Consider the following 9816-nt stretch of genomic DNA (forward strand, 5'->3'; position numbering starts at 1 on the left):
ACCACTAAGCATGACAGAAATAACCAGGAGATTCTAGACCAATAAATATATATTAACAGACAGAATCTATTATTCTGGCATTAGAATTCAGCTCTATTTTAGTAATCTATTAAAACAGAGATGGTTGGCTAGTTGGTTAATTAAGCAAAAAAGCATGAGAGGGAACATGATTATCTGGAGTTGATCACTTGTGTTTGTACGAGCTCTGTGCTTTTGACATAGTGTCAGATTTATTGTAATAGTGTCCTGTAGGGTTTTGTAGGGAGTAGGCGTAGTGCAGTTCACTGCCTCTGGATGTGTAATTTTTGATTGCATTATTGACTCTACTGAGATGTATTAATCCTGCAAAAATTCAAGAAGGAAAATGTAGACCTAACAGGTTTTCTTGACGTTGGTGAATTGCCTTGTAAGTAGGTGGATTTATAGAAGTGACCCTATTACCCAGAAGGTTATAACGACCTATTTATTGATTTAAAATAATAATATTTTTGTTGAGTTAGATTTTGGAGGAGAGAGGTTGTTTTCTAGAATTGGTTTAGGTTGGTAATTTCGTGCAAAGTAGGTAATAATAATACAACCACAAAAATATGATAATAGATATTGATGGGAGATTGATTAAGATGATTTGTGAAGCTGATATTTATTTTTTTTTTACCTATTAAACTGATTAAGATAGGCTTACAGAATGAATATCCGAAGTAAATAAAGTAACTGTTTGAGGTGGGTTCCTTGGGAGAGTCTTCAGAGTATTTCTGGACACTGTTATATTCTTTCTGCTTTAAGTGTATTCTTTCTGTTTCAAGAAAGGTGAACAACTGCTATGATGTAAAAAATAGATAAATTTTTCTTAAGTAAATCTCTTCACATAATTTGAGTTTGGTTTAAAAGAAAAAAGAAACCTATCAAAAGTAGCAAGTGTTTGCGAAGGACTGATTAATTTTAATCTATTCAGGGTAGATTAAACATCAGTATCATCTTTGTAATTTGTAAATTTTGAATTGCTCCAATCAGTTGGCTAACATGGCATTGCAGGGGCTAGCAGGATCCATGTTGTCACTTGTAGTAATAATTTGTAGCTGGTTTTGCCTTTAGAGAGTAGAAGGAACAATGTCCCTTTGTCCCAAATATCGTACAAAGAAACAGTGAAAGCCCTGTTGAGTTCATAGGCTGGTGCTATGGTGAGATATGGTACGAGGATGACATATTTGATTTGGACTAGAGAGCAAGGTAATGTTTATTTGAATCCATTTTCCAGGGAGGGCAGGTTAAGTTATTCTCTGTTATAATGCAATATTTGTCATTAGCATTTTCTTAGTTATTTGTGGGACTGTCGGAGTGTGGCCAAATTGTCCCAGGAGAGAACTGGAGGGTTTGTAAATGATGTCGTGGAGTAGGCTACAGAGATAAGCAGGAGAAAAGGCTGTAATATAGCAAGGACAATAATTAAATTATGGACAATAATAAGGTTCATGTTGTGATACATGTAATTATTTTTGTTAAATATCATGGTTTGATATATTAGGTTTGAGGCTATGACGGAGAGGAAAATTATGTTCTTGAGTTTTTATGCATCATTGAGAGTTCTTTATTCCCTTTGGACCTCAATTATAAAATTAAATCCATATAAGTGCCTCAGGAAAAAGGCTCCTGGAATCGCTTAGGATGAGTTGCCCGAGGTTGTGCAGAGGCAGTTCAGTCACGGCAGACGTGGAGAAACATCTTTCAGACACAACTGGGTGTGCTCAGGCCATGTTCTCGGTTGGTGCGGTTTGTCTTTTCTTTTCTGTACTTCATGGGACTTGCACTGCTTTGGTCCCAAACTTCAGCTGGTGTCAAGCTGGCCTGTAAAATACTGCTTGTGAAAAGCTTGTAGTACTGCTGCGCTTATCAGCCATGATGTACTGGTGGTATTACAGCCAAATTCCCTGAGGAAGAGGAATTTAAGACTTTGGCTTAGCCCTCTGAACTGTGCTGCTTTTTACCCCACGTGAACAAGAATAGAGTACAAGGAATATTCTTAATTTTTTGTTTGCATTTTTTTCAGATGGTCCATAATGCAACATTCGTTTACACTAATGGCTGGGAAGCTTATTGCAAATGCCTGAATTTTCTCAATTAGCAAGTTAAGTGCTTAAGTCAAATACACAGGAAAAGAAACTGTATCAGTAAATGTGGTTCATTTATTTTGACACATTTTAATTTAGAGTGATGTATGAACAATAATACTTCCCAGCCTTCTAGTAAATGCACTGTTGTGTATTTTGTAAAAATACTGCTGGGTAAGTAATATGGAACCTGCTTTCTCAGTGCCTGAGCTCGCTTACCAGTGCAGCTTTGTTGTGCTGAATCTTTGTTGAAGCGCCTAGGGTTTATCAAATTTACAGAATAGCGAAGTAAGAAATAGCGAGGCTTGATTATTGATGCTTCAGTGAATAAAGGAGCCGTTTTTGTTTGACATACTGACTCCCAGTATAGCCATAGTTGCGAGCTCAATATTTTGTTTATTCTGATGTGCATATTTAGTAGAAATGGGAGCAATAACATTCTTTGGGAACATGAAAAGAATGTATATATGCACTTCACTGAGCCCCCAAGGCCCTCATGTACTTAGTTAAAAACACCATGCTGAGTCATGTGCCATTTCATAATAGTGGTGCATTTTCTTTTCTAACCCCGTAAATCTGCATAAATCCCCATGGATCTCGGTCTCGCTGTCCTGTGGAGAAGAGGAGTTGGGGCACGTACATGTTAAATGACTTGCCTGGAGTCACTGAATGAGTCTGTTGCAGAAGTAGGAGTGCGTAGGTTTCTCTGTTTTAAAGAGTGTAAGTTTAAGACACAGTAAGGCTCAGTTAGTCACTGTGAGATGGGTTTTAAAGCTGTCCTCATCAGGCCTTGGCTAGTGAACGGTGTCTCTCTCCATTTGCTGTAGATGTTCCTTCTCTTCTTCCTCTTGATATACTTAATCTGCTGAAGAAATGTACTTCAACTTCTGTAACATCTGATTGGTGAGGGAGAAGTTGATGAAAACAGGCTGCTGTGGCAGAATTTGTCCATTAAGCCGCTCTCCCCTGCCATCGTGGAAGGTGGAAGTGGGAATGAAGAGATAAAAACTGTCGTTCAGGAAGAGGGAAACACAGAAACTGGATATTTTGCCATCAGCTGAAACACAAGAACAAAAGATGCTAATTCTTTATTTCCTAAATGAGAAAACTGTGTGATGGTTTTTTACTTTCATCTGAGAAAGCGTGACTGTTATAGACACTGAGGCTACTGCAGGACCGGGCATAAAACCGCGCAAGAACAACCCTGTCTCTTCCTATGGCCTCACAGTTTACACTTGAAACATCTTCCTCTTGAATTTTTCGTGCATATACAGTTGTCGGCTGTGGCTCTTATCTGGAAAAGGATAAAATGCATTTAAATGCTGGATCTCACTTATTCATGAGAGCAGTAATTCAGTTTACTGGGTATGATTCATTATGGCTCTATAACCTCTCTGAACCTGGAGCCAGGAGCGAGACTGCCCTGATTATGAATAACATCAGTGCAGAGGGCTCATAGACGAGACTGGCGGCCCCTGGAATTCATTGCGGCAGGGATGTGACCTTATGGCATCCTTCTAAGGACTGCTCGAGCCTGTACCAGACCCCGTACTGGCTCCTGGCAGTCCCTTCTTTGTGCTCAAGCCAGCAAATGAGTGAAGCTGTCCTGGTACGGCTTGTCAAACTGCTGATTTTATTAGATGGAGAGTTAAAACCAGAAAGAGGAGATAAGGAAGAAAGTGTATCTCCAAGATCTAGATGAAGTACAGTTTGGGGTTGGAGCCAGCAGTGGGGCTAGGCTCTATTAGAGTTTCTGCTATGTACCCTAGTCACATACAAGCAGCTCATCTTCTGTGATATGTCCTGTGATGACTTTGAAGTGGAAGGGGAAGGTAAAGAATGAAACAAATCCCAGCATGGATCTTGCCCATATCCAAAAGCATAGGGTGTGTTTGAATCTGGGGTTTTGCATATGTTTGAGTCTTGATTCTTCTTTTTATGGTTGTAACAATTGTGGATCTAAAAATTCGTGGAGAATTCTAGCTAGGGAAGTACAAAAAGCTACTCAGATACTCTGCGTAGTTGTGGAAAGAACTTGGATCTCCATTTGTCCCCTTGGGAGTGAGGAGCCTGGCCATGAAGTAGCTCATTGTTGGGAAGAGTCGTGGCTCTGAAAGATGTGAAGGAGAGAAGAAGCTCAAACAGATACGGGAGTATGAGGGGGGCGGGAGAGGGAGTGTGAAGTGTATTTTAGAAGGCCCTGATCATCATATTGGCCAAGGAGGACCTTTCTGACAGTGATGCTTGACTGTGCTAGGGGGTGGCAGTATGCTTATTAGCAAGGCAGAGGAGGAGGGAACAGAGGCAGTGATCCATCCTGAGGTAGCGGAGGGAGGCAAGGACAGGAGTTCTGCCTGGGTGATCAGGACAGCTATTACCGAGGGGGCATGTCGGACTGGGAGAGGTGACTTTAGCAGAGTTGCTTCCTCTGGCAGTAATGACTTCTGCTTATAGCGAGAATGCAGCCACAATAAGAACGACCTGTGCATGTCATAAAATTAAGCTGTAAAGGAGATGGTAAAAAGGACTGTGACATTTGAAAAAGGAAGACTCTGCAGCATTTTCTTGAGCAAATTGGGGGAAAAACCCCAAACCTTCAGGTACCTACAAAGATGCTGCATTTTTCAGCTTTGAAGATGGTTTTTAGCTGCAGCATGATTTAAAAATCTAATTTTTCAACCTAGACATATTTATTTCTTTTTTGTTTTTAGCTCTATCGTCCACTTCTGAAAAGATATGCTGAGCTTGAACAGAAGGTTATCTACAACCCGACCTCTTCTTGTCTTGCAAAATAGAAGCAAACAAAATTTATAAGTCAGCTGAAGAGTGGACTCCCAAGGAGAAGATCAGAAAAGATTTGCTCAGAATTTACTGGAGTTGTTTAAATCATTTTGTTCCTCTTTCTAGACAAATAATTTTAAATGTCTGTGTCTGAGTGTGTTGGGTTTAAAAATTACATTGTGATTGAAAAACTGATTAAAAAAAGCATCATGTTGCTCTGTGTGACTTCAGTTTTTCTTGGGTACTTTTCAGATCATGCTCTCTGTTTTGGAATAGCTGGATGACAAAGTCAAGTCCATTTTATATCTGAATCACTCTACCCATCTCCATGAGCTTTGATTCCATGTGTTTAGCATGCCAGCCTCTCCTCATACCTATCTAGCACAGTATCTTAATTCCACAACTTCTCCTGCTTTTGAAACTATCTTTCTGTACATCTGTAACTTGTCGATGTTTATATCTTTGCCTACATGAAACCAACAGAAAGCGTAAGCGCACTGACTTAATCCCATCTTTCTTTAATATGGGGAGATTTGTGGTGTGGAGGCTGATTGTCCTGGGCTGCATCAAAAGCAGCATGACCGGCAGGTCAAGGGAGGGGATTCTGCCCCTCTACTCTGCTCTTCTGAGACCCCACCTGTAGTACTGCGTCCAGCTCTGGGGGGCCCAGTACAGGAGAGACATAGAGCTGTTGGAGAGAGTCCAGAGGAGGCCACGAAGCTGATCAGAGGGCTGGAGCACCTCTGCTATGAGGACAGGCTGAGAGAGTTCAGATTGTTCAGCCTGGAGAAGAGAAGGCTCCAGGGAGATCTAATTGAGGCCTTCCAGTACCTGAAGGGGCCTACAGGAAAGATAGTGAGGGACTGTTTATCAGGGAGTGTAGTGACAGGACAAGGGGGAATGGGTTTAAGCTGAAGGAGGGGAGATTTAGATTAGATGTTAGAAAGAAATTCTTCCCTGTGAGGGTGGTGAGGCACTGGCAGAGGTTGCCCAGAGAGATTGTGGATGCCCCATCCCTGGAAGTGTTCAAGGCCAGGCTGGATGGGGCTTTGGGCAATGTGGTCTATTGGAGGGCATCCCTGCCCATGGCAGGGGGGTTGGAACTAGATGGTCTTTGAGGTCCCTTCCAACCCAAACCACTCTGTGATTCTACGATTAGAGTCTTCAAAGACTCCCTGGGATCCTCAGAGAAGGGGAATTCTTGTTACATGACACTATGGAAAGTCTGTTGTGTGATAGAACATGATGTGGTTGGATTTTATAAATTGTGGAAAGCACAAAGACCTTATGTGATACAGACGCCATTGCACGATGTTTTGCTTCACATCAGTTTTGTAAAAAAAAATAAATAATAAGGGAAGAAAAGCGGGAAGTCTTACACACTTCCTTTCTGTTTCAAAAAGCAGAGTCAGTTTATCTGCACGCTGTTTTGGGGTTATATTGTTTTCTTTCCCTCCTTCAGGTGTCATGGCTGTGAAATTCTTTGTGTCGTGCTGAGAGCGACTGCAGAAGTAGCGCTCTGCTCCCAGCAAGGCATGAAGGTCACTAGGGTTTTATACCACCAATATCCCATTTCTTTCTTGGAGATCTTGAGAAGAACTGATCTTGCTCTGTTGCTACTCTTGCACTTCAAATGTTTTAGTCCAGATTAAGTAGACTCTGGCTGAGAAAATCTTAGAGAAAAAACAAGCCAGGAGATCTTTCTACAGAGATGCGTGGAAGTTGCAGAATTTGAATGAACATCCTAAATCACCCTGTGCAAGTGGGAAAACTTTACTGCACCATTCTGCAGTGCCCGTATGTTTCCCTTAGGGTAAGATTTCTTTGGGGAATAAAGCAGACTTTCGTTTAATGAAAGTGACTGAAATGAAAGTTCTTCCCTTCTTGTAGAAGTTGTAATGCGCCTAGGGAGTAAGTCAGGGAATTGTAGGGAGTAGAGGATCTCTCTGCTGAGTATTTGAGAGCTGGATTATGTTCCTGCTGGAGGTGGGTGACTGAATTCGTATTCTTCACGTTACAGTGGTGTAGGAGCACTCCCCTGTCCCCGCTGCACATTGGCGGTGAGAGTGGGAACCCCTTGCCGTGACTCACCTCTAGAGTGGCAGGGGAGTAGGCACGTTCCTCTTTTGCTCTCCTTTTTATTTTTAAGTGCTTCATTTGCGAGTACGTACAGTGCCTTTTTTTTTTTTTTTTTGTTCACAACTGAATAATTATAACTTCTCTTGATATTAGCATGATTACTCAGGAAGGTCAAGAATTACATTTCTGAGTTTCTAAAGCAGGCTTCTTTTAAGCAATTGCTTTAAAAGGTGGCATTACAAATACACATCTATCTCTTTTATGTGCTTATTATTCAGAGTCCCAAGGTACAGTGCTAAAACGTATAATATTTCTCACAGGCCTCCACCGTCAGCAGTCATTGAGCAAGGCCGTAGAGAGGTACAGCAGGATTCATTAATGTTAAACGATGCCTACTAGTTTAAGCAGCATTACTCATCGTTAAGTCTTTAGTTCTGCCTGGTTACTGGTTTGTCATGAAGGTTACACTGCCCAGGGAAGACATGCAGAGAGGTGGTTTAGTTTTGTGCAGTTTTGGTGACAATCTCTTGAGTAGCTCAGTTGGGTTATCAGAGTGAGAAGATTGATGTCTCTTGCAGCTCTGTGGCTTTATTTGCCTGCGAAATGGGAGACTCAGGGTCAATTCCTTACTCAGCTGAAGAAGGTTAAAGCTCATGTTTCATGATGGAAGGTTTCTAGATAAGGTATTGGCTCCTAACAAAGTGCTATGTGGTGCTAGTAGTGTATCATCTGGATGTTTTAACTGCTTTCTGGGCCTCACCTCTTCTCTGGGTAGGGAGAAGGAAACCCTTCTCTGTTGGGGCTCTCCGATGTGTCCCATGTTAAAACAGTGATTCCTCAGGGTAGCTGACGCACTGTGTGCTTGCTTCAGGAGTCCCTGAGAAGACACTCAAATGCAAGGCTCCGAAGGGCCAGGAGTTGAGCACCACGGAATTATAGTATTGCTGTGGTGATGGGTTTATAAGGGCTGGCCTCTGAGGAATGGTGTCTGGAGTATAAGAATTTATATAAGAGACAAGCTCTTTTTTTTTTTTTTTTTTCCAGCTCACCAAAGTTGCACATGTTCACTGACTAATGTCAGATAGAATAAGACTCAATAAATCTCACCCTAGAAAGGTCCGTTGAAGAAATGCTGCTGTGAGACTTCCACCACTCTTTTCTTTTTGTCTTTCCAGGAATGCACATTAGCCTGCCAAGGAACCACAAGCTTCTTGCTCTCACATGCACAGGGAAGGATCTGGTGCCCTTCGGTTTCCAAAATCATGTGGTTTTTTGCCAGCTTGTCTACCTTATGTTATTGTGGTAGAGAGGTTACTAACTTAATTAACATCTTAGCTAACAGAAATCTAAAGGCAAGCCAATGTCTTCTACCTCAACATGTTCGATGGAGGTGGATTCCCTCCCCAAAAGTGACCTTACTGTCCTTCAAGGTGTGCAACATGGCATCACCATCTTGTCTAGATGAAAGGTTAACTTCTGTGTTTGAAGACCTGCTGAGCTATTCCCAGTCTAGACTAATTTTCTGGAAAATTGATCTCATCTCCTGGAAAAAAACCCCTTCATTGCCGCAAGGAGATTGTTCATCATTGTCTGACGTGCAGCTCCTGTCCTGCACAAGCAAAGCCATTCTAGGTTGGAGGCGGATCACGGAGTTACATGGGAAAATCCAAGCAGCTTCCTTAGCTCGATGGCCCTGTGCCCTCACCAGTCATTCAGACTGCACTGGATTCACCCACAAGCTCTTGGTGTACCGTGACCCAAAGACAAACAGTTTTCTTTGCAGCCTGAACTCTTTAAAGTCTTTTGTGATGCAGCTGGAAACAAACAGGGAAAGATGTTTGCTTTTTCTTAAGGGATCAGTCTGAGAGAGCTGGAGCTCTGATTGAATAAGTAATGTATTGAAAAAAAGTCTATGCTCTGTAGGTGCTTTAATAAGTAATTTGAGCTGAATACCGCCATGTGCGATCCCAGTGGGACCTTTTTTGTTTTTCAGCTTGCTTTTCCTTTGGAGTTGCAGGTACCACGACAGATCACAGAGCAGTGCAGTGAAGGAAGTGTATCTCAAGCCAAAGCAGAACTTTCAACAAATCATTTGTTTTATCCATATTTCTGTTACCTTGGTCCCCAGACTGCTGCGTGCAGGTTAGAGGGTAGCTGAAGAAAAGCTTAACATTTTAGAGAACTAAACTGCCTGCTGTTGGTGCTTGTCATGAATACGGATCCAAGTTATAACCCCTTCCCTAGAAGAAAGGTGCTAATTTGGATTTTTCTTCTCCCTAGCCACTGACTTTTCATGTAAGCTTTAGGATTTTGATTTTGGTGAGATCTCTACCCTCAGTTAAAATTGGGTTGATACTGGCAAACAAGTTAAAAATATGGCTAAGGAGGATAAGCAGGTGGATGGACGTTCACTCAGATATCAGGGATCACTATCCCATGAGGAGTGTTTCCTTAAGAAGCTTTTCTGAAGGTTACTGTAGTCCCAATTCCACGTGGCATGAAAATTTAGTACAGTGTTTTACGCTTTTGCAAATTGGGTAAAAAATCGTATCTGCACCGAAGGCTCTTACCTCGTTATCGCTCTACACTCATTTTGTGCAGGTCAAAATCACAATGTGATGTGCAAGGCAAAAGAACTCTGCATGATTTTTTTTTGGTAACCAGCTTTTTTCTGAGTATGTTTCCAAAGAGTGTGAGAAGGGTATCTTTGACTGGGATATTCAGGGTAGTTACAGCCCCTGTTCTCTGTTTTGATACAGCCTAGATCAAGCCTTCTTGGTTAGCCATTCCAAGTGGGTTAGTTTTCAGTCATCAAAGCTTATATTACCAGAATGCAGGATTTTTAGATTGA

General features: G+C 41.7%; 1 protein-coding gene across 4 annotated transcripts in view; it reads left to right on the forward strand.

Annotated features, from left to right (window-relative positions):
- The window catches only part of XYLB (xylulokinase), a 95216-nt gene extending 90116 nt beyond the window's left edge, over window positions 1–5100 (forward strand). For all 4 annotated transcript variants that reach the window (XR_012834218.1, XM_075746717.1, XM_075746716.1 and 1 more), the window contains one exon: window positions 4817–5100. Coding sequence is in view for 3 of the 4 variants with exons in the window: in XM_075746717.1 (XP_075602832.1) it covers window positions 4817–4900 (84 nt within the window). In the remaining variant the exon portion in view is untranslated. The remainder of the gene's footprint in view (window positions 1–4816) is intronic.
- The last annotated feature ends 4716 nt before the right edge of the window (window positions 5101–9816 follow it).

Source organism: Balearica regulorum, chromosome 2 (assembly GCF_011004875.1).
Source record: "Balearica regulorum gibbericeps isolate bBalReg1 chromosome 2, bBalReg1.pri, whole genome shotgun sequence".
In the NCBI taxonomy this organism is placed as follows: domain Eukaryota; kingdom Metazoa; phylum Chordata; class Aves; order Gruiformes; family Gruidae; genus Balearica; species Balearica regulorum.